The following is a 25,830-nucleotide window of genomic DNA, read 5'->3' as shown; positions in this document are numbered from 1 at the left end:
ACTTCGTTCTTTGGTACAATTGATGATGTCATCAATGCTGCTTCCTTTTCTCATTGGGAATTTGAAAAATTCATCAGTTTTCATTGAATCAATCATAGAATCAGACCTGAAAGTGTGTTGCTGGAAAAGCGCAGCAGGTCAGGCAGCATCCAAGGATCAGGAGAGTCAATGTTTCGGGCATGAGCCCTTCTTCAGGAATTCCTACAGAAGGGCTCATGCCCGAAATGTCGACGCTCCTGCTCCTCGGATGTTGCCTGACCTGCTGCGCATTTTCAGCTCTGATCGCCAGCATCTGCAGTCCTCACTTTCTCATAGAATCACTACAGTATGGAAGCAGGCCATTTGGCTGATTGAGTCCTCACTGACCCTCTGTACAATATTCCACCCAGACATATCCCCTACCCTATTCTTGTAACCTGACATTTCCCATGGCTAACCCACCTAGCCTGCACTTCCCTGCCTGGACTTTACTGTTTCCATTTCTAGAGATAGGCTGTTCACTAATATCCATTACACATACAAACACACACTCCCAAAGTGATATTGACTATGTTTACTTATATTCTGCTTCCTGTAAGGACTCCATTCAATTATCTCAGTTTCTCTGTTACCATTGCATCTGTTCCAATGATATCCCCTTCTACAGGGTGTCTTCAATATCCTCTTTTTTTTTCCTGAACTGAAAATTAAACTTTCAGCCATGTTAGATTTATTTCCTGCTCTTATGGTTTTCTTCTCCTCCTTCCCAGAACAATGAGAGAGTATCCCTGATCCTCTCATTTCCAAGGATCGTCTTCTGCTATTTCCACTGCCTCCTATTGGATGCACACACCAACCATACTTTCCCCTGTCTTGGCAGCATTTTGCAAGGTCTGTTCCTTCCTTGTTACCCGGATCCATTCTTCCAACACTCCTAACACTCTCTCATTCAGATTTTGGCACCTCCTAATTTCAAAATCTGTAACGTTTCCTCTTTTACCTCCTCACTATCCAAGATTCAAACACATCTTATAGTTGAAGCAGTGGTTTACTGGCACTTCATTCAATCTATATTTGCTGCTCACAATACTCAGTCTCTGCCACATTGGTGAGACCAAACACTGACTGGGTAGCTGCTTTATTGACCATCCTGTCTTTAAAAATATACACTCTTCCAGTTGCTTGCACTTCAATACATAATTGTGCTGTCATACTAACAGTTCTGTCATAGGTCATCTACTGTGCTCCGATGAAGTCCAGTGCAAGCTTGTGGAAAATTGGGTGCTCTTTCTCTTTAGACACTTTCGTCATCAGGACTCAACATTGAATTCAACCATTCAGACCATGAACACTGTTCTCCATTTGGTTACACTTAAGTCCCTGCAGAGCTGTCAGGAGAGCTGACCTATTTTTTCTGTTGTTGACACCTACCATTAATACCTATCTCTACTACAGTTAGCAATCCCTTTTTTTTTGCTTTGGGCAGTTTCTTCATCTGTTCCACTCGTTTCTTATTTCCTTTGTCAACAGCAAAAAAACAATCATATTACAGTCCCCTGCAGTTTTGAAGAGAAGTCATGAGGTTTGAAATGGTAACTTTGTTTCTGTTGCCACAGATACTGCCAACCTCCTGAATTTCTTTGTATTGATTTCAGATCTCCAGCTTCCACTGTACTTTGCCTTTATTTGAAGCTTAGCTAAGGTTTTCAAAATCCAGCTGTTAGGGGAAACTAGTTGTCAACTATCTTTGCTGGACACATTGCAATATATTGCAAAATGTTACTACTATATATTGATAATGCATACAGCATATCTGTAAAACTTCAATTGTCTTATAAGACAAGTGCATTGAAGATACATGTAGTTTCAAGTTATAGCTTGATGAAATGAAAGTAATTTTCTCAGATTAGAGTACCTTTCAATGAAGTAGCCCTCCTTTCAATGACTTTGAGAATGCAAGTAATTAGTGGATACCTTGCAAAAATAAATGCATTGAGATGAGAAATATCGAATAGACATTACATTGAATAATTTGTAACTAATGTACAATATATTTCTTTCAGCTTTAAAAAAGAGCATGAAATCAACAAGATTTAAGCTGCCAGAGTTTAGTTGCCCTCTGACACATTCCGGTGTGATTGACTGGTATACAGAATTTACCATCTTGTTAAGCAAAGCCATGAGTTCCACAGGGCCAGAAAACTCAAGTCTCTTGGCAAGATATTACTATCTTCGTGGGTTGGCTTATTTGATGCAGGAAAAGTTTCAAGAGGCACTTTCAGATTTCCAGAACCTTTACAAGACTGATCGTGACATTTTCCCTAAACAACTTGTAAAGAAAGTGATTGGTGCAATGTCTCCAATTCAACGCAAACATGCAAGTCGAAAGCCAGAACTAAAGCGACTTATTAGCATAATGTTAGAGAAAGAAGGAGATATGACTGCATCTGATGAACATGTGAAAACTTTTCAGCTTCCTAAAACCCACATGCATCAAGATGATTTTTTGAAACGGGTCCAGGAATCTGGAATTGTGAAGGATGTTGACACCATTCTTCGGTTGTTTGATGCCTTAACTATCGGTGAGTTTTACATAAATGTGTCTTTTGTTTGCATTTTCTCATTCCTTAAAAAAAGGAAACTAAAGTTCTCCTTTTTTTGGGTACCCTAATGCAAACTAACTCAGTATAACTTGGCAGTTGAAATATGTTTGGTTTCAAGTAGGATCCCTGATTTAATCAATGAATAACTCAACAGATAAAATCTTGTTGGGCCGAAGGGCCTGTTTCCACACTGTAAGTAATCTAACCTAAAGAATATTTTGTAATGTGTATGGCCATTGAGTAAAATAGCATTTTTAGCACTTAGTTTGCCAAATTTTAGGATGGAATACAATTTGGTTCATTCAATTTTGAGTCTATATTTGCACCTATTTCACCTTGATAAGATTTTTGGATAATTTTTGTGATGATATTTCCATGAAGTTAAATTCACAAGGGATTAATTTATGGGTTAACGCAATTATTCAGAATGTGTTTCAGGAAGAAATTATTGCAATATTGTGTCTTAATTGTATTCCTTGCATACAAGGTTAGATTAAGACAATGGAGGGTCTCTTGCATTGGCAAGAAATGTTTGCAACTCCTGGATTGAATGCAAATAGGATGCTTGCCTAAACATCTAATGGCTGACATACCAGTGGAGAGCTGGGAAAGGGTCAAAGCTTATCTTTGCATTGCAATTTTAATTTTAGCGACTTTCCGTGAAACTGAGCGGACAGGATTAAGGTCTTTGTTTTTAACACCTGGTTGTAGATTTTAATCTCTCAATTTTGGCTTCTCTTTCTCTTTTCTTATTTGATGTGTCTATATCTCTCCCTTTCTTTAATGCATGTAAAGTAACTCTTCTTCTTTTTGGGAGCACTAAATTGCAAAAATCTAAATTGCACCTGGGTTGCAATTTAGTTTTGATGAATCAAATGGAATGGTTGGTTGTAGAGTCACACATTAAAACATAATTTAACATTAATTGAAAATTTACCAGTGCTTTTGTCAAATGTGAAATGATGCTTTAGCTTGTGTAAAATTCTTAAGTAAGAATCTGAAATTACATCTTAGATTTTGGCTGTTTAATGAGGTTTTAACAAATTGGAATTTTAACACTTTGGGTTGGATTTTCATAGTCACCAGAGATTTATTGAAGGTGTAAAAATGATGGCTGTGACTTGAATCAGGCACCTCCTAGTATTCACCAGTGCAGAATATGGGTTGGATTCCTGACGTGGCAGGTTCTATTATGAGCATAGATGTATCTTAATCCTTGGCAATTTTCATAGAGTTGGGCCACCCTTTAAATATCTTGTGATTTGCGGCACCTCTGAAGTATTGTGAACCATTTTCTGGATGAGGGAACCTTTGAAAAGTACATTAAGATCTTGCTAACGACACACCTGCTACCTGCTGACCCTTGCACTCTTCAGGCCAAGCAATGGCCCACCAAAAACACTATATAACTAATGAATCCTATAACGACAGAAGAATGTTTGAAAAATCATTATAAAATGTTCTCCATTGTAAACCTGAGAAAATCTTAAAACTGTTTTTGCTGTATCACCATGAAAATGTTAGTCATCCAGACCCTTTAAAGTATGAATAACATAAACTGCATGTACTTTTTGAAACTTCTATCTCTTGTAAATGGATAATGGGAGAAAAATTCGCAAACCAATAACTGCTGATAAAGCAATGTTTTCTCTGGTGTAACTTTGCCTCATTGGCATTTATGATAGACATCCCAGAGATCTATTACTGTTCAAACAGCCACATCTCTGGTATTGCTTGATTTACAGCACTTTCTCTGGGTTAGGTTCTGTCAGTTGAACTGTGTATGTTTTAGAGGCATACAGCCGCTAAGGCCCCTTTTAAAATCTTTCTCCTCTCACCTTAAACCGATGCCCTTTAGGTTTGACTCTGCTACCTTTGGTGAAAATGTCTTCAAGGTTTGTGCGAAGATTTGTAGCTCGGGTGCTCGTTGTTGTGGTTCTGTTCGCCGAGCTGGAAGTTTTTGTTGCAAACGTTTCGTCCCCTGGCTAGGCGACATCATCAGTGCTTTGGAGCCTCCTGCGAAGCGCTTCTTTGATGTTTCTTCCGGTATTTATAGTGGTCTGTCCTTGCCGCTTCCGGTTGTCAGTTTCAGCTGTCCGCTGTAGTGGTTGGTATATTGGGTCCAAGTCGATGTGTTTGTTGATGGAGTTTGTGGATGAATGCCATGCCTCTAGGAATTCCCTGGCTGTTCTCTGTCTGGCTTTCCCTATGATAGTAGTATTTTCCCAGTCAAATTCATGTTGCTTGTTGTCTGCGTGTGTGGCTACTAGGGATAGCTGGTCGTGTCGTTTCGTGGCTAGTTGATGTTCATGTGTGCGGATTGTTAGCTGTCTTCCTGTTTGTCCTATATAGTGTTTTGTGCAGTCCTTGCATGGTATTTTGTAAACTACATTAGTTTTGCTCATGTTGGGTATCGGGTCCTTTGTTCTAGTGAGTTGTCTGAGCGTGGCTGTTGGTTTGTGTGCCATTATGAGTCCTAAGGGTTGCAGTAGTCTGGCTGTCAGTTCTGAAACGCTCCTGGTGTATGGTAATGTGGCTAGTCCTTTTGGTTGTGGCATGTCCTCGTTCCGTGGTCTGTCTCTTAGGCATCTGTTGATAAAGTTGCGCGGGTATCTGTTTTTGGCGAATACCTTGTATAGGTGTTCCTCTTCCTCTTTTCGCAGTTCTGGTGTACTGCAGTGTGTTGTGGCCCTTTTGAATAGTGTCCTGATGCAGCTTCGTTTGTGTGTGTTGGGTAGTTACTTTCATAGTTTAGGACTTGGTCTGTGTGTGTTGTTTTCCTGTGTACCCTTGTGGTGAATTCTCCGTTCGGTGTTCTCTGTACTATCACGTCTAGGAATGGGAGTTGGCTTTCCTTTTTCTTCTTCTCTCGTGAATCGGATTCCTGTGAGTGTGGCGTTGATGATCCGGTGTGTTTTTTCTATTTCCGTGTTTTTGATGATTACAAACGTGTCATCGACATATCTGACCCAGAGTTTGGGTTGAATTTGTGGTAGGGCTGTTTGTTCTAACCTTTGTATAACTGCCTCTGCTATGAGTCCTGAGATTGGTGATCCCATGGGTGTTCTGTTGATTTGTTCGTATATCTGGTCGTTGAATGTAAAGTGTGTAGTGAGGCATGCCACAGACAGCTCACAGACATGGAAAGAACTATATTGCTGGGGCCACTATTATTTATCATGGATATAAATTACATGAGTAAGGAAAGTGAATGTATTTTACCCAGTTTTGTGGATGACACAAAAATAGGTGGAAAAGCTAAGTGTTGAGGATAACACCGACTTTGCAGAGGGATATAGATGGGTTAAGTCAGAGTCATAGAGATGTCCAGCACGGAAACAGACCCTTTGGTCCAATTCGTCCTTGCTAACCAGATATCCTAACCTAATCTAGGCCCATTTGCCAACACTTGGCCCATATCCCGCTAAACCTTCCCTATTCATATACCCATCCAGATGTCTTTTAAATGCTGCAATTGTACCAGCCTCCACCACTTCCTCCAGCAGCTCATTCCATACACGCACACATTCTGTGTGAAAAAGTTGCTCCTTAGGTTTCTTTTATATATTTCCCTTCGCACCCTGAATCTATGCCCTCTAATTCTAGACTCTTTCCCCCCCACCAGGGAAAAGACCGTGCCTATTTATCCTATCCATGCCTGTTATGATTTTATAAACCTTTTGTAAGGTCACCTCTCAGCTTCTGACGCTGCAGGGAAAACAGCCTATTCAGCTTCTCCCTATAGTTCAAATTCTCCAACCCTGGCAACATCCTTGTAAATCTTTTGTGAACCCTTAAGACCATAAGACATAGGAGTGGAAGTAAGACCATTCGGCCCATCGAGTCCACTCCTCCATTCAATCATGGCTGATGGGCATTTCAACTCCACTTACCAGAGTTCTCTCCGTAGCCCTTAATTCCTCGAGACAACAAGAATCTATCAATCTCTGCCTTGAAGACATTTAGCGTCCCGGCCTCCACTGCACTCCGTGGCAATGCATTCCACAGGCCCACCACCCTCTGGCTGAAGAAGTGTCTCCGCATTTCTGTTCTGAATTGACCCCCTCTCATTCTAAGGCTGTGTCTACGGGTCCTAGTCTCCTTGCCTAATGGAAACAATTTCCTAGCGTCCACCGTTTCCAAGCCATGTATTATCTTATACGTCTCTATTAAGTCTCCCCATAATCTTCTCAACTCCAATGAATACAATCCCAGGATTCTCAGCCATTCCTCATATGTTAGACCTATCATTCCAGGGATCATCCGTGTGAATCTCCACTGGACCCGTTCCAGTGCCAGTATGTCCTTCCTGAGGTGTGGGGACAAAAACTGGACACAGTACTCCAAATGGGGCCTAACCAGAGCTTTATAAAGTCTCAGCAGCACAGCGGTGCTTTTATATTCCAATCCTCTTGAGATAAGTGACAACATTGCATTCGCTTTCTTAATCATGGACTCAACCTGCATGTTTACCTTTAAAGAATCCTCGACTAGCACTCCCAGATCCCTTTGTACTTTGGCTTTACTAATTTTCTCACCATTTAGAAAGTAGTCTATGCTTTTATTCTTTTTGCCACAGTGCAAGACCTCGCATTTGCTCACGTTGAATTCCATCAGCCATTTCTTGGACCGCTCTCCCAAACTGTCTAGATCCTTCTGTAGCCTCCCCACTTCCTCAGTACTACCTGTCTGTCCACCTAACTTCGTATCATCTGCAAACTTCGCCAGAATGCCCCCAGTCCCCTCATCCAAATCATTAATATATAATGCGAACAGTTGTGGCCCCAACACTGAACCCTGCGTGACACTGCTCGTCACCGGCTGCCATTCTGAAAAAGAACCTTTTATCCCAACTCTCTGCCTTCTGTCAGACAGCCAATCCTCAATCCATCCCAGCAGCTCACCTCGAACACGATGGGCCCTCATCTTGCTCAGCAGCCTCCCGTGTGGCATCTAATCAAAGGCCTTTTGAAAGTCTAGATAGACCACATCCACTGGGTTTCCCTGGTCTAACCTACTTGTCACCTCTTCAAAGAATTCCAACAGGTTTGTCAGGCATGACCTCCCCTTACTAAATCCATGTTGACTTGTTCTAATCAGACTCTGCTCTTCTAAGAATTTAGAAACCTCCTCCTTAATGATGGATTCTAGAATTTTACCAACAGCCGAGGTTAAAGCTAATTGGCCTATAACTTTCCATCTTTTGTCTTGATCCTTTCTTGCACAAGGGGATTACAACAGCCATCTTCCAATCATCCGGGACCTTTCCTGACTCCAGTGACTCTTTCAAGTTTGAGTTGGCAAAAATTGGCAAAGGAATATAATATGAGGTTATGCATTTTGCCAGGTAGAATAAAGGACTTGAATCATATTTAAATGGAGAAAGACTGCAGAAAGCTCAGAACAAAGGGATTTAGGTATTCTTATGCATAAATCACAGAAGTTAACATACAAGCTTAGCAGGTAATAGGGAAGGCAAATGGAATGCTGTCCTTTTATTTCAGTAGGAATGGAATATAAAAGCAGGGGTGTTTTGCTAAAACCATACAAGGCACGAGTCAGACCACAGCTGAAATTCTGTGAATAGTTTTTGGCTCCTTTATCTAAGGCAAGATTTACTGGCATTAGTAGCAGTTCTGAGAAACTAGGCTGATTCTAGGGTTGGAGGGACTGATTTAAGAGGAGAGTTTTATAGATCGAACTTGTGCTCCATGAATTTTGAGGCTGAGACTGGATTATTGATACGTACAAGATTCTTAAGGGATTTGATCCAATAATCCTCAATTCCACCTTCCTGTGTTTTCCCCATCATCCTTGGTTCCCTTTGTGGTTGAAATTCCATCTACTTCAGCCTTGAATTTACTTAACCTTCCAGACTCAACAATCCACAGAATTCCACAGATTCACTACTTTATGACCATTGAAATGTCTTCTCATCTCTACCTTAAATGGTGACTACTTATGGTGATTACAACTTCTGGTCCTAGACTCTTCCACAGAGGGAAAACAACCACAAAGGGAACCAAGGATGATGGGGAAAACACAGGAAGGTGGAATTGAGGATTATTGGATCAATCATGATCTCATTGAATGTGGAGCAGACTTGATAGACAGGATGGCCCGCTTCTGCTTCCTGCCATTCAATACCATGGCATTGAATGATGCCATGGTAAACTCATACACCTGTATTTACTTCTCATCAAAACTAGTTGAAAGAGCCTCAAATCTCTCAGCCGATTGTAAAGGCTGAGGCTTCTGCATTTTTCCCATCTACGTCCCCTTAACTGCCTCAGCTGCAGCCATTCCCTTCTGATCCTGACCACTCGCCATATTAGAAGTCCATATCCAAAGGAGTATGACTGCCTCCTGGTACTATGACATTGTCTCTTTTTGATGTGTGGTGCAGTGCCTGCAACTTAGCCTCCAGCTCAGTGACTCTAAGCCGAGATAACTGCAGACACTTAACTCCAGATAGTCTGCTCTGGATTAGGTGTCCAGGAGTTCTCACACTGCCATGTCATCTTTAAATTTAATTAATTACTTCATTATTTTGTTCAACGATTTATCATCTTTTGTATATTTTGTTAACCTTAGCATTAGTTCTTGTACTGTTTCAAACCTTAAGAATAAATTTGACCTTAACCACTTGCCAGACAGTCAGCCAGCTTCTTCCCTTGTAGATGAAGAACCAATTCCCACAAGATACAAAAGTTAGGAAAAACAAAGGGGCATCTCCTTCTCTCTACCTAACTCACTTGCCTAACACTTTGTTCAAAGTCACAGCCAATTGCCTTTCATTGTAAAGAGGTTAGAGTATAAGATTTAGGAAAGCTTCCAGCAATTATAGAGGGCTTTGGTGAATCCACATCATCTTTGGAAATTCTATCCTCCTCCTATTTGTTATGTTCTTAATCTATAGGTTCCCTGGATGCTGTTTAGAAATAAGTCTGTCTTACAAATTCAGGAAATTAATTCTTGCATGCTGATAGTGTAGAATTTACACCACAATTTTGAGTGGTAGATAGTTCTTATCTTGAATTCTTAGGCAATAAATTAATGGAATGGGCAAGTCTGTTCTAAATATGGCACTAGCAATGTGAACACTGGAAGGTCCCAGCAGCAGCAGTGAACACTTCTGATTCTGTGGATGCAAGAGCAGGGTAGTGGAGGCGAGTGCACTATAAAATTGCATGAGAAGATTTGCTAGAGTTTTGCAAAGAGAAACCTTCTACCAAACTCCCTGGAGTTCACACTTAGCCAATTTTTTTGGGAAAACATTTAGACCATGGGATTTTGATTTGTAGTGGCTATTACAACCTCTGAGTGGCCAATAAAGGATTTTCAAGTGTCGTCATGTGGGCTGACCTGGTAGCCAAATTGCAGGTAATAATGTTCCATAGTCAATAAATAAGTGACTTATTAATTTGTTTCACAGATTGCTTGAGGGGTTAGCCTGAACACTGGAATAAGTCAAAAAAGGTCCTCAGGCATTCTGCACTAAATTAAAATCCATGTTAGATTTGTTTGAAGCTCTGTAAATCCATATCTAGTTTCCCCTAGTGAGGGCAGTTTTGCAATAAATTAGCTAGAGCAGTGTGGGAGTGGTAAATGATATGCACCAGTGCATTGAGAGAGCTAACCTGATGGGCCTGGTAGTGTTTTCATGTGTGCTTCTTGATGAAACAAGTAAACAGGTAGTTTTTCTACTAGCAAAATTGTGGATATCTAGTCTGGCCAAAACCTGTTTAAAAACCTGACAATTTCATGCTTTGGTATTCCAACACTATGATAATATTCTGTTGTCATTTTCGTCGATATGCTTGGCAGGAGCAGTTTATAGATCAGAAATGTAGAGACACATTATTTTAATATACTCCAAAAGTTTTACATGTCGAAATGGTTACTTTAAAAATTGCATATTCCTTGCTACTTCTTGTTGTGGACCAGGCAAGACCCCTCAAAACATTTCAAGAAAGTAGCCCAGACCCTAACTTTTTGCTAGTTGTTTTAAGCAGGTGTAAAGTGGATATTTCACGAGAAAATCAGCTGGTCAAACCATTTAGTTATAAACAAAACAATTTATTTACAAGATTGCTGAACAAAGCACAAAGAATAGAATACCAAATACCTATCCTATCCGAAAACCCAATAGATTATTCCAACTTAATGATGCTATTCCAAATACTTGCAACAATCCCCATAAACATCCTTTGGCGCAAAAGGTAAAATCAATCAGAGGTTCTTACTCTGAGTTCTATCCTGAATCAGCCCGGACCTGCTTCTTTGGGTCCAGCAGCTTTTATCATACTATTGCTAAAAACAAAACTAACCTCGAAAAGCTGAGCAGAGGGAATTGGCCATTCTCCTTTTCATTATACAAGTGTTTTGTTTTGAAAGCCTGAAAGCCTTCTGCCTGAAGCAGTCTCTGTGAGCTAGTATCAAATTGGCCCTAAAACTCCAGATTTTTCGGTGGCTGTGTCATTTAGGAACTCTTTGAAAAAGAAGCCAAGGACAGCATAACCTTGTTAAAGGAGCAGCTTCATCACATATTTTATATTATGTTATGTTATTAAAACCTTAATAAACAATGCATAGCTAATAGACTCAGCATTTCAACTAAAGCTTTTTATGTAAGCTCAGGGCAGGTTATACTAATTAATTAAGATAATGAATCAGACTGAGTTAATATTTTACCAGTAAGAGAAGATTCATTTAACACTGATTGAAGTGTGAATTCAATATTAGGCTTGTTTAAAAGGGTTTATTACGAATTCACATTTTAGTCAGGCTGACTTTATTGACTGATAGATAAAGCTGTTATTGCATTAAAGTACAGATGAACAGTGGAGTTGCATATCAAAGCTTTTTGTTTAACATTAGTATAATTAATATTGGTAAGGCTTAAAAGCTAATTTTCAAAGAAAGCAGAAATGGTGATAAAATGAGAGACATGAAACTGAAGGAAAGAACAATTTAAAAAAAAGTGCAAGGAATATTGTAAATTCAGGGGCTGGTGGAGGGTTCACAAGGTTGCTGACATCCTTGGTGAGGTGCTGGTGTAGCAAAGAGGAGGGCAAAATGAAGAGCATCCTCCATGTGACAGAAGCCAGAAGTTGTCTGATTTATTTCATAATCAAGGCAAAGGTTATTGGCCCCTCCATTTATTCTGACTGCAAAGTCTGGGCTAATACTGATAAATTTACTGGTCTTTCCATTTCCAGGGTAATTTCTTTTCCCATTCCAGTTATGCTTCATTAATGTCAGTTCCTAACTCATTTTATGTTTCTTAAATAAATGCTGATTTGGAAATATTGGCCTCAATATATTAAAGTTAAATCCAGAACAGCTTCTGTTTGCATTCACTAATCGAAAGCAACACTGGGGTAACCCTTCATCCATTTCTAGAAATATGCAGTTCTCCTAGTTTTATCTCTGTTGTTTTCCTTCAGTCAGTTCTGAAAAGAACAGCCTTAATTATCGTGAAATGACTTCGGAACAATGTCCAACATCTAAAGTGGTTTCAAGATCAGTATTTTATTTATCGGCTGAGACTGGTAAGCAGAATGTAACGCTGTGCCATCTCCAAACACTAACAACTTGTAACATTCATTTTGATACCTTTTCATTTTATAACATTGTCAGTATCTTCACAATGCATGTTTATTGTTGGTGGCACTTAAGGTACTGTTCTAATTTTGAACATTTTTCCACCCTAATTTTAATTTGACTACCTATGGCAGCTGTGCTTTCTGTGACCCAGGCCCCAAACTTTAGAGTTTCTTCCCCAAATAGTTCTCCCCCGCTGTTCTTTTGGAATGCTTTTTTAAAGATCTACCCATTTGACCAAATTTTACTCACCAGTTGTAATACCTCTTCAGTGCCTTGGTGACAAATTTTGCTTTTAATGCTCTCATGAAGCACCTTGGAAGTCTTACTGTGCTTTATAAGTATGAATTATTGTTAAAATGTTTGAATTGTGTACAGTATCAATAACTCATAGTTCAATTGTGTGAAGAACAGAATTTTTAAATCCAAATTTTAATAGCATTTAGATATGAGCAAGTAGCTCATATTTTAATTGAGCTGAGTTAGTAGTTCCAGTCTTGTTGGTATTGCCTGGATTATTCCTTTATAAAATATTATTTCATAAAGACTGTTTTCTCTGTTCTGGTACTGGTGTTATTAAATTGCAGTCCTCACTTTGTGCGAGGACAAAAGTAAGGAAAACAATCTTTTTAATTTTTAATAACTTAAAAGGCAAATTAAATAAATGTATGAAGCAAGCAAGACATACAATGTCTTGTACAATGCAGTGGAATATTTCTGTTGGTTCTGCATGGGGAACAAAGAACTTTGATCAGGAATAGACAATCTGTCAAGTTGAAGCTTGATTTGCAATTTGATAAGGTCATGACTGACCTAGTTGTGGTCTCAACTCCCACTTTCCAGTCTGCCCTATAACACTTGACCATGAAAAAACTGGTTAAGACAGCCTTTAATAAATTGAATAACCCAGCCTTCACACTTTCCTGTAAAGAATACCCTACATACTAATAACCTCTGGGGGAAACCATGATATGGATGCTTCTTGTTCTTGAACTGTCCCCATGAGAAGAAATGGCTTCCTAGAAATTACCCTATCATGTACTATCAGGAGCTTTATTTTAGACAATGAGAATATCAGTGCTGTAAACTTTCATGATTTTATGGTTCTAAGTGATACATGTCTGATTATTGAAATTTGGTGCGTAACTCACGATTCTGTTCTTCTGATGGCAAATTAACTCCGTTATAAGGACTGTTTTAAAAATTACTAGAGCAATTATTGTGCAGTGAGATAGGATCAATGGTTGACCTCATAGTTAACATGCGAGGAAAAAGTGAGGTCTGCAGATGCTGGAGATCAGAGCTGAAAATGTGTTGCTGGAAAAGCGCAGCAGGTCAGGCAGCATCCAAGGAACAGGAAATTCGACGTTTCGGGCCCGAAATGTCGAATTTCCTGTTCCTTGGATGCTGCCTGACCTGCTGCGCTTTTCCAGCAACACATTTTCAGCTCATAGTTAACATGCGTCTAGTTAACAGCAATCATATGATTACATTTTGTATTCAGATTGAGGGAGAGAAGAAAGGGTCCAAAATTACTTTTTAAACTTAATCCTAATTATGATGACATGAAATCAGACCTGGCTAAATTGATTAGAAATAATACAGTAGCAGTGGCAGTCATTTAAAGTTTTTATTTCTGAATACATTGGGTAGATATATTCTAACAAAAAAGAAGAATTCCAAGAGGAGGATCTAGCATTCGAGATTAGCTTTAAAAACAAAAGTTAGTTTTAGCTAGAAAGAAAAATCACGTATTTGGGCAAAGATGGGAGGCAGGTTAGAAGATTGAACAGAACATCAAAACCAGCAAAGAGTGACCAAATCATTAATAGTAAGGAAAAAAATTAGATTACCAGAGAAAATGAGCTAGAAACATAGAACTACTGGGCTACTGTATTGATCTCCTAATTTAAAGAAGGATGGATGTAAATGAGTTGGAAGCAGATTGATTTGGTTATAGACTGATTTGGAGATGCCGGTTATAGACTGGGCTTGCACCTGCTGGAATTTAGAGTAAGAGGTGACTTGCTTGAAACGTATAACATCCAAAGGGGTCTTGACAGGTTGCACAGAGAAAGGATTTTCCTCTTGTGGGGGAATCCAGAACTAGAGATCACTGTAAAAATCAGGGATCATCCATTTAACACAAAGTTGAGAAGAACTTTTTTTAACAAAGGCTCATGAGTATTTGGAACTCTCTTCCCCAAAAACGGTTGAAGCAGTGTTTTTGAATATTTTTAAAACAAAGGTAGGTAGAGGGGGTGAAAATTTATCAAGCATAAGTGGAGATGTAGAATAATCAGATTAGTCATGATTGTATTGAATGCCTGAGCATGCCTGAGCATGCTTGAGGGGCGGAGTGGCCTTGACTTTCTAATTTTTATGTTTGTAAGTGTAACAATAGGTTAGGCGTCAAATCTAGTTTGCAACATATTTTAAGTGGAATTTAAGAACCTTAGATGAGAAGAAAGGAGTAGAAGTCCATTCCTTTCTGTATGGTGAGTTGAGTGGTAGAGGGCAGTTAATCAGGTGGAAAGGTGGCTGATGGGTCCACACTGTTTTCTCACCTCCAACCAATTAAATCTGTAATGGGAAGGCCAGTGATCTACCTCACTGTCACCTCTATTACAATATAGTAAGTTTAGGGATTGCTTGTTGATGGTAAGACCAATAAAATCCATGTGTTGCCTGTGGTTTCCTGGAGGTAGGGTGAGGTGTCCCTTGTTTAAAAGCACTTTGTACCTAACATTCTATCCCTGATCTCTTGGTACCCAAGATTTCCCTCCACACTTCCTACTCACCCCTTGCCCCCAAGTGGATAGCTGTTTGAGGTATTAGGCGCAAGACTAATGTGCTCCTGCTATGTTGTATAATATAGTAAGTGATTTATGTTGCTGCATCGTAAACAGTGCTTTCAGCTTCAACTGTTGATTGGCTTTAGCTAATATTTGCTCCTTTTCCTTGCCAGTGGGGTGGAGCTTGTCTGTTTATGTGATCTTTGCACGATGATGCAGCGACTTTAATAATTCAGCAGGAGATTTTACTTAAAAATACATTGGTTCATTTTTTTTTTGTTGATTTTGATTATTCCTCTCTAGTAGCTCATGCTAAGATATCTCGGCACTCCTTCCCAAAATTTTATACCCATTAGTGCTGATGAAACTATTGAGGTGAATATTTTCATTTTGCAAACATGAAGCTTTTTCCTGGAAGCATACCTTTGTTAAATCTGTCCTTAAGTTTTCTCTCCAAATTTCCTAATCATGCATATGTAGAATAAATCTGTTTTCAGAGCTGTTTTGTGTATTTTTAAAAACAAACAAAAATGTTGACGTTTTTGTGTTGTGCGCACACTTTATTTTTTGCTTAAAAAAATCACCATTGTAATTAAGATTTATTTAATTTGCATTAGAAGTAAAATCTCATCTTTGAAACAGGTAATGGTTTTTTTTTTATAATGCAAGTTGTGCAGCAAAGTTTCAATTTGTTTCAATTACAGGGCATTTGAAACAGATTGATCCTGAGACATTTAAAGATTTTTACAACTTTTGGAAGGAATCTGAGACTGAGGCACAAGAAGTTAACCTGCCCCTGGAAGTGATAGAGCGCTTGGACAAAAATGAATGTGTTTATAAATTATCATCATCTGTGAAAACCAATTATGGTGTGGGCAAAATTGCACTGACACAGAAGCGACTGTTTCTTCTTATAGAGGGAAGACCTGGCTATGTTGAGATTGCCAAATTTAGAGATATACTGGTAATACTTGAGAATAATGGATACAATTTATATCTTTTTAATGATTTATAATTATTTTGTCTCCTTAAGTTATAGAGATGATCCTCTCTTCTACACAAGTAGCAGGAAGTAGGCAACCAAAGCAAGATTGCTGCCCAATTATACAAGTCCATGTTTTTCTCATATCACAGTTAACCAGTTATGTGATAAATGAATCAAGATTTAGTAAATTTGTTCTAGAAAGATAATAATTTAGTTAATGGTTGCTGAAAGAATAGTATATTTTTAACTGTATGATCTGGTCAAACTTTTTAAATTAAAAGCATTGGTCTAGTGTTAGAAAACACCAGCTGTGCAATAGAAATGCTCAATATTTAATTGACTGATCATTTAGAGCTTTTGATCTTCATTAAGCAATACATAACTGAGCTTGAAAGTTCAGACATAGAAAATCAGAGCAAAATAGGCCATTCAACCCTTCAAGCTTACTCTGCCATTCATTATGATCATGGCCGATCATCCAACTCAACACTGTTCTTGCTTTCTCCCTGAACCTGTTGATTCTTTTAGCCCTAAGAACTAACTTCTCCTTGAAAACATTCAATGTTTTGGCTTCAACTGCTTTGTGTGGCAGAGATTTCCACGGGTTCACTACTCTCAGGATGAAGAAATTTCTTCTTATCTCAGTCCTAAATAGCCTACCCCCTATCCTGAGACTGTGACCCAGTTCTCTCCAGGATCTGGGAACATCCTACATTTACACTGTCTAGAACTTTATAGATTCCTATTAAATCCTCTTATTCTTCTAAACTCCAGTGCATATAGTCCTAACCAATCCAGTCTTCCTTCATGTCAGTCCTACTGTCCCAGGAATTGGTCTGGTAACCGTTTGTTGCACATCTTTCAATGCTATAACATCTTTCCTCCGATAAGGAGACTAAAACTGCACAAAACTTCAAGTGTGGTCTTACCAAAGCCCTAGAAAATTGCAGCTCCATAACTGAATCCTCTTGCTTTGAAGACCAACATACCATTTGCTTTCTTCATTGTCTACTGCACTTTCACACTTACTTTCAATAACTGGTGTACAAGGACATCCAAGTCTCTTTGCACCTACCCCTTTTCCAATCTATTGACATTCAGATAATAATCTGTCTTATTATTTTTGCTACCAAAGTGGATACCCTCCCATTTCTCCACATTATATTAATGTGTAATGTATTTGCCTATTCGTTCAGCCTTCCAGATCAAACTGCAACATTTATGTATCCTCAGTTTTCTTCTTCTCAACTTTGCAACATCTGAAAACTTAAAGATACTACACATATTTCTCATCTAAATCATTAATATACATTGTGATTAGCTGAAGTCCAAGGATTGTTCCCTGCAGTACCCCACTAGTCACTATCAATCTCTTAGAAAATGACCATTTTATTCCTACTCTTTGTTTCCTGTCTGCCAACCAGTTTCCTATCAGTGTCACTACCCCAAGTCCTACTCCCACTTTAATTTATACGCTAATTTCTTATGTAGGACTTCATTGAAAGCCTCTGAAAGTCAACACAAATCACATTCACTGGCATCCTCTCATCAATTCTACTAGTTGCATCCTCAAAAAGGTCTAGAAGATTTATTAAACATGATTTTCCTTTTGTAGGTCCATGCAGATTGTACAATTCTGCTACTGTTTTCCAGGTTTTCTGCTATTAAATCTTTTATAATGGATTCTAGCATTTTCCCACTACTGATGTCAAATTGACTTGTCTATAATTACTGGTTTTCTCTCTACCTCCCCTTTAAAATAGAGAGTTAGATTAGCCAGCCTGCAATCTGGAGGAAGTGGTCGAGAGTCGATAGAATGTTGGAAGATGACCGTCTGTGTATCCACTATTTCAAGGTCCACTTCCAGAAATACTACGGCATGTAGATTATCAGGCCCTGGGAAACATTGTTTGGTAACGTTGTGAATAGTTGAGCAGGGATGGAGACCTGAATGATCATCTAGAAAGAGGAAAATTCATTAATTTTCATCACAGTCCAAAAATTGCAGTATAAAATGGGATAGTTTTTTGAACAGAATGTACTCCCTGAAACATAGTCTTCCTGTTTAACAAATTAGATTAGATTAGATTATATACAGTGTGGAAACAGGCCCTTCGGGCCAACAAGTCCACACCGACCCTCCGAAGATCAACCCACCCAGACCCATTCCACTACATTTACTCCTTCACCTAACACTACGGGCAATTTAGTGTGGCCAATTCACCTAAACTGCACATTTTTGGATTGTGGGAGGAAACCAGAGCACCCAGAGGAAACCCACGTAGACACTGGGAGAATGTGCAAACTCCACTCAGACAGTTGCTTGAGGCGGGAATTGAACCCGGGTCTCTGGCGCTCTAACCAATGGATTTGTTGAGTGTTACTTTTTTTCATTGTCAATACTTTTCTTCTCAATTGTTAGGAACTTGAAAACATTTCAGTGATGTTTTTCCCACTTCGAATCCCAGCTCTCAAAATTAAAACTCCTCATAAGGAACCATTTATTGGAAACCTGAAAAATGAACGTGATCTTTGGCTGCTAATTGTGAAGGAAATGTGGGCTGGGAGAAAAATGGCTGATAAGCACAAGGTTTGAGACTTTGTTTTGAACTACTTGATGGCGTAAATGTCTTTTACCTTTTTTAAAAAAAAATCCATTCATCAGGTATACAAACTCCATTTATTTAGTACAAATCTTGTTGCAATTTGTGATCTTTGACCCATGATCTTATGCTTCTTGTCAGCATCTCCTAGTTTTACAGCAAATTTTTCAGAAGAGAGAGAAAAAACAAAAGTGGTGTTTGAATGCTCATTAAGAAAAAAGTCCCGAGCAGCAAAAGTTAAAGAACTATGGCTGGATTTAACCATCAGTATAATATTCATAAAAATGGATGTGCTACTGAAGAGGGACATAATGTAGGCCAGAAGTGACTGGTGGTCCTTATCGATTTGGAAGAAATACATACATGGTGGTGGCATCTGTATCTTGGGCAAACAAGAGGTTAGGGAAGCTTAATGGTAGTAAGCTGCCAAGAGTGGAAGGTATCAAATCTGGAGGTGACAGAACTTGGAGATGCGCATAAAGTTGCCAGTGGTAGATAATCCTGATAAGAGGCAGAGATGAACATTATTATAAAGTTGAAATTAAGGAAACTTGAAGGTTATTGGGATCTTTGCTTTTCTTGGTGTATGCACATAACCTAGATCTTGATGTGTGATGGATAATTTCAAAATTTGCAAATGACCCTAAATTTTGAAGAATTGTAAACTGAGGAGGATAGTGCAGAATTTCAAAACAACATTGGCAAACTGGAGGTATATGTGGTACGTGAAATTCAGTGCGAAGAACGTTAGGTGATATACTTCAATTCAAAGAACGGAGAAAGATTGTATAAAATAGAGTATTATTGTAAAGGTGTGTAGGAGCAGAGACCTGGGTGTATATGTACTTATGTCATTAATGGTGGCAGGTCAGGTGGACAGAGCTGGTAATAAATTATACTGTATTCTAGGCATCATTAATAGTGGATGAAATGCAAGAACAGGGAGGTTATGATGAACTGATATAAACACTGATTATGTACAATGTGTAATTCTGGTTATCTCATTAAAAGATGAATATGAATGCATTAGGTAGAGTTCAGGAGAGGTTTATAAGAATGGTTCCAGGGAAGAATCACTTTAGTCATGAGGAAAGAATGGACAAGTTTGGATTGTTTTTCTTGGACAGCAGAAGTCTAATCGGAGACTTGATAGAAGTGTTCAAAATCATGAATGGTCTGGATCGAGTAGATAGAGCCAGACTGTTCACAATGGTTCAAGGTTTGAGAGCTATTTAGCAATTGGAGAAAATGTGAGTTGAGGAAACCATTTTCACACAGCCAGAAGTTTGAGTCTGGATTGCACTGTCTGCATGTGTTGGTAGGTTCAACTGAGGCACTGAAGCGCGCACTGGATAATTATTTAAACAGAAACAATGCACAGGTTTACTGGAAAAGACAAGAGATCGGCAGCAAGTTAAAGTCCTCAGGAAACTAGTGCAGACATGCTGTGCTGAATGGCCTTGTTGTAGAATGTTACAGTGCAGTACAGGCCTCTCGGTCTTGGTGTTGCATTGACCTGTGAAACCAGTCTGAAACCAATCTATCTTGCACTATTCCATTTTCATCCGTATGTTTGTTCAATGACTATTTTAAATGCCATACTGATGCAGGCAGTGTATTCCACACCCCTACTACTCTGAGTAAAGAAACTACCCCTGACATCTGTCCTCTTTCTATCGCCCTTCAACTAAAGCTATGTCCCCTCGTACTAGCCATCACCATCCAAGCAAAAAAGGCTCTCGCTGTCCACCCTATCTAACCCTCTGATTATCTTGTGTATCTCAATTAAATCACCTCTCAACCTTTTTCTCTCTAATGAAAACAGCCTCAAGTCTCTCTGTCTTTCCTCATAAGACCTTCCCTCCATAGCAGGCAACATCCTGGTAAATCTCCTCTGAGCCCTTTCCAAAGCTTCCACATCCTTCCTATAATACGGTGACCAGAACTGTATGCAATACTCCAAGTGCATTTGCACCAGAGTTTTGTACAGCTGCAATATGACCTTGTTCTTCTGTACTAAACCTACCTGTGTTACCTGGTCTCGCCCACATGTGACTTCAGAGCCACAGCAATGTGGTTGACTCTGAACTGCCTTATGAAATGACGTAACATGGCACACAGTTGTATCAATTGTTTAAAAAGTCTCAAAAAAGAATAAACACTGGACAGACTACCAGGCATCATGCTAGGACACTGGAAATGACAACAGCAAACTCACCCCTGTCGCTGTGAAAAGCCTTCCTTACCAACACCTGGGAGCTCGCCTGAGATGACTGTCTCACAGGCTAGACAATCTCATGGAAAAAGGCAAGATTAGATGATAATGAGATGCAAATGAATGGGAATAAGAAATTTGTGGCTCCTTAGCGAGATTCAGAACTTGTTATTTGAAGCTGTAGTGGAAAATTGGAAATTCTTTTCATAATGTCAGGAATCTGATTCTCACTTGCATTCATTCTCCACCTTCTCCCATTGCCCACACCATTTGAAGCAATGGAAAATTCCATCCACAGATTCCAGACTGATGTGTTCTTTCTCTAGGATCTTGCAATTTTGACTATCCTTATTTCTAAAATCTTTAACTCAATGTAGAAGCCAGTATTGTTCCAACATTTTGAAAATGAGCATAAAGTGTTTAAATTGCCAACAGTAGTGTTTCCTTAATTTTGTTTTTAGGACCCACAGTACATTCAGCAAGCACTAACCAATGTTCTGTTAATGGATGCTGTGGTTGGATGCATGCAGTCTCCTCGAGCTATTTATGCAGCTTCCAGATTGGCTTATTTTGACCGAATGAAAAATATGGGTAAGAATAAGGAAAGCTCTATTTTAATTTTCACGAACTTCTGAAATTGTCTAATATACATACTCTGCATTAATATTAATTCTTTATTGCAACTTAAACACGAATATTAAAATGTTAGCCAATAGTGATTTAGGGTCATCCAGCGTGGAAACAGGCCCTTTGGCCCCCTATTGTCTATGCTGACCAGATTTCCTAAATGGAACTAGTCCCTTTTTCCTGCATTTGGTTTATATCCCTCTGAACATTACCTATCTGTGTACCTGACCAAATGTCTTTTAAATGTTGTAATTGTATTTGCCTCTACTACTTCTTCTGGCAACTCAATCCATCCATACATGCACCACCCCCTGTATGAAACAGTTGCCCCTCAGGTCCCTTTTAAATCTTGCCCCTCTAACATTAAACTGATAGTTTTGGACTTGCCTATCTTTTGAGAAAAGACTTTGGCTACTCACTTTGTCTATGCCCCTCTTGGCTTTATAAACCTCGACTAGGTCACCCTTCAGCCTCCTACCTTGCAGGAAAGAAAGTCCAGCCTCTTTATTATTCAAACCTTCCAATGTCAGTAACATCCTTGTAAATCTTTTATGCACCCTTTCCAGTTTAATAACATCCTATATATCTCTGACCAATGAAGGCAAATGTACCTAATGCATTCTCCACTACTCTGTCTACCGTGACGCCACTGTTGAGGAACTGTGTACTTGCACCCAACAACTCTCCCCAGAGCCCTACTGTTAATGGTAAGTCCTGTCCTGGTTTGTCTTTCCAAAATGTAACACTTCACATTGAGCTAAATTAAACTTCACCTACCATTCCTTGGTCCACTAGCCCAGCTAATCTTGATCTGTTGTACTCTTAGATAACCTTCACTGTCCATTACTCCACCAATTTAGGTGTCATCCACAAACTTACTAACCATATCCTCCTATGTTCTCACCCAAATTGTTTATATAAATGATGAATAGCAATGGACCTAACACTGATCCTTGAGGTCACAATCCTCCAGTCTGAACAACAACCCTCTGCCGCCACCCTCTCTTGCTTACTGTCAAGCCAATTTTGTTTCTAATTGGCTGGCTGGTTCCCATGTGATCTAACCTCACTAACCAGTCTCACATGGGGAACCTTGTCAAAGGCCTTGCTAAAGTCTATGTAGACAATATCTATCACTCTGCCTTCATTTACTATGGCCATCTCTTCAAAGAAAAGCTCAATCAAATTTGTGAGATTCCCCATTCATAGAACTATGTTGACTATCCCTCGTCAGTCCTTGCCTTTCCAAAAGCATGTAGATCCTGTGTCTGAGTCCCCTCCAACAACTTATCCACCGCTGATGTTAAGCTCACTGGTGTGTAGTTCACTGACTTTTACTTGCAGCCTTTCTTCAATAATGGCACAACATTAGCCGTTCTCCAGTATTCTGGCCTTTCATCTATGGCTGGTGATGATACACATATCTCTGCTAGGTGCCCACAATTTCTTCCCTAGCTTCAAACAATATCCTAGGACACTCTTGATCAGGTTCCAGAGTTTTATCTACCTATATGCATTTTAAAACCTCTAGCACCACCTCTTCTATAATGTGGATTCTTTTCTAGATATCCCTATAGAAATGTCTTCCAGAATGTTAGTATGTTGACAGGCTCATCTTTATTCACAAACAGTATACTCAAATTCATGAGGAAATTGTGCCCATTTTTATGAACTAAATTGAAGAAAATGGCTAATACCCAATTTTTAAAAATCTTGAAACACACAGTTGCCACATGCAGAGACTACATAGTTAATGGGTATAGTGTTCTCATGTGTTCAAACTTAAAGGTGAGGTGAGAGTGACTGCACTTGATATCAGTGCTACATTTGTTGAGTGTGGTAAGAAGGAGACCTAACAAAAGTAGAATCATTGATAAAACTCTTCATTGGTTGGAGACATATCTGGCACAAGGGAAGATAATTATGGTTGTTAGAAATCAATCCTCCCAGCTCTGCAGGAATTCCTCAGATTACTGTCCAAGACCTAACCATCTTCAACTGCTTCTCAATGGCCTTCCCTTGATTAAAGGGGCAGCAGTGGGAATGTTCACTGATTGCACAGTGTTCAACACCATTTGACACTCTTCAGATACTGAAGCAGTCCATATCCAAATGCAGCAAGAAGTGGATTGTTTAGGCCAGGTTTGGTCTGACAGATAGCAAGCTATTACCGAATTAACAGTAAAATCTGGCCAGGACCTCAACCAATGCTGATGCTGAGGTTGGAAGTGTCCAGGGCTCTATTCTTGTGCAGTGTTGATCTTTGAAGTTCTGCTGTTGAATTGTCCTTTTATTTGATTCTTATATAGATTTTCACTCTTTGGTCTTTGAGGTGATGTATTGATGATTTCTTTCATCCAAGTTATTTGAAGACTGCAGCTAACTTCTGTATAAAAAGTAATTTCTTTGTTTATTATTATATTTGGCATTGACTGTCCGTCTGTTTGAAGACGCAGCTTTCCTGTGGTTAACTCTTTAAAATCTGCGGAGCAGTCCTTGCCCTTTGTAGTCATAAAGCATCCAGTTTATCAAGCAGGTGTCAAAGCAGTTTTGTTTCTATAATCTCACTAAGATATGGCTAATTGCTTGAATCTCGTGTAACAACTTGCCTTCGTTCCTTAACAGCTTATTGCAGACACTGTTATTGCTGTGTGTTATAGTTTTTTTTATTCAAGAAGTCTGTGACCATTTAGTAGCATTCTGAAGTATGGGCCATCCATACAAACTACAAGAGCAGGTCAGAGGCTAAGAATTCTACAGCAAGCAAGTCATCTCTTGACTCCTTTATAGCCTGTTCACCATCCAGGTCAAAGTCAGGACCGTGTTGGAATACTGTCCACTTGCTTGGAAGAGCGCAGCTCCAACAACATTCCAGAAGCTTGTCACTTCAAATTCACTAAAGCTCCTTAGACAATACCTTACAAATTCATGATCATTATCACCTAGAAGGACAAGGATAGCAGAATCGTGGGAACTCTGCCTCCTACACGTTCCCCTGTAAGCCACTCATTATTCTGACTTGGAAATATGCCACTATTCCTTCAGTGTTGCTGGGTCAAAATTCTGGAATTGCCGCCCTGATGGGAATTGTGAGTGGACTCCAAATAGACTGCAGCAATTCAATAAGACAGCTCACCATCTGCTTCACAAGGGCAATTGCGAATGGGCAATCAGTGCTGGACCAATCAGCAATGCTAAAACATCAATGAATAATAAAAAATACTCAATGTTTTTGTTTTCCCATTATGTGTATTACTAATTTTTGTTTATTGGCCATCAAATTCTAATTATTAGACTTCTGTGTCCAATTTCACTTGTACTTTGAATTTTTTCTAGTGCTTCCAAAAACAACTTCAGAAACTTTGAAACACAAGGTAAACCCTTCTGCTGGCCAAACAAGTCCTCAGGCTGTGAATGCACTTTTATATACACCAGGTAAGAATAAGAGTCTATTATTTTGTTAGTAGGCATTGCATAATTGAGATAATAGATCTGATTTTGAAATGGTAATAGAAATGCTAGGCTTGTTGTCATTACTCCAGTGAAATTGACTGCAGATGTTCAGAATAACATGAAAAAAAAAGTCAAATGTTACTGTTAATGAGCCTGCATCCTCTGAGTCTTCAGGCCCCTTGACTGCAATCAACAGGAAATTTACAAATTGTTGCAAATCTTCAAATTGAGACTGTTTGTCTCTCGAACAAAATCGTTAAAGTTAAATCTTAATGCAATCATATTTATTTTACTGCATTCGATTTTAAGTTAAAAGCACTGTGATTAACTGTTAACCTGCACTGCATATGCACCATTGCAGATGCTATGGATTGGCACTGATTTCATCAGGAGAGAGGAAGTCTGTGCCAGAGGTTCTCTGGGTCAATGCTTCTCTTATGTATTTCTCCACCTTAGTCCTGTTTTGATGCTGGGAAGTTGGGTGTGACCACAGACTAGGATGAGGTGGCGTTGAAGACCGTGAGAAGGGTCGGCATCAGTAGGGGATGGGAGCTTGAAGAGCAGACACAAAGTTCCTTTTCACCTGCCAGTTTTGCATATCCTGTTGAATATAATGATCAGGTCTCTGAGCTTTTTTCCTTAGGCTGCACCAATTGCACCTCGGCAAGACAAAAAGTTGCCTGCATGTCATTAGGTCTTGTAGCTGATGCCAGGGCTGTTCTACCAAAGTGAATGTTCCACAGTCACTCTTGAATCTTCAAAGGAGGGAGAGCTTGTAATTTTAATTGCCCAGCAGCCTCCGTGAGAGTGGGAGACCCACAGTTAGACAATATCTGTACCAGATCCTTGGCATCATTCCTTTAGGTGTATGGTACTTCTTTCTTAGTGAACAAAAATACTGAACAAATAATCTTGTCTGACCTTGTAAGATTGAACAAGTTTATTTGGTTTGATGGCCCATCAT

General features: G+C 39.2%; 1 protein-coding gene across 2 annotated transcripts in view; it reads left to right on the top strand.

Moving 5' to 3' along the window:
- The window catches only part of dennd3a (DENN/MADD domain containing 3a), a 109,651-nt gene that overhangs the window by 63,548 nt on the left and 20,273 nt on the right, over positions 1 to 25,830 (top strand). The window contains exons 14-19 of one of the 2 annotated variants that reach the window (XM_060823809.1): positions 2,043 to 2,561; positions 12,032 to 12,136; positions 15,688 to 15,947; positions 18,391 to 18,558; positions 21,248 to 21,377; positions 24,750 to 24,848. In XM_060823809.1, the coding sequence (XP_060679792.1) occupies positions 2,043 to 2,561; positions 12,032 to 12,136; positions 15,688 to 15,947; positions 18,391 to 18,558; positions 21,248 to 21,377; positions 24,750 to 24,848 (1,281 nt within the window). The remainder of the gene's footprint in view (positions 1 to 2,042; positions 2,562 to 12,031; positions 12,137 to 15,687; positions 15,948 to 18,390; positions 18,559 to 21,247; positions 21,378 to 24,749; positions 24,849 to 25,830) is intronic. The other variant, XM_060823811.1, reaches the window with a different exon arrangement.

Source organism: Hemiscyllium ocellatum, chromosome 4 (assembly GCF_020745735.1).
Source record: "Hemiscyllium ocellatum isolate sHemOce1 chromosome 4, sHemOce1.pat.X.cur, whole genome shotgun sequence".
NCBI lineage: Eukaryota > Metazoa > Chordata > Chondrichthyes > Orectolobiformes > Hemiscylliidae > Hemiscyllium > Hemiscyllium ocellatum.
Note: the sequence above shows the minus strand (reverse complement) of the source record. Positions and strands in the feature narration are given on the sequence as shown.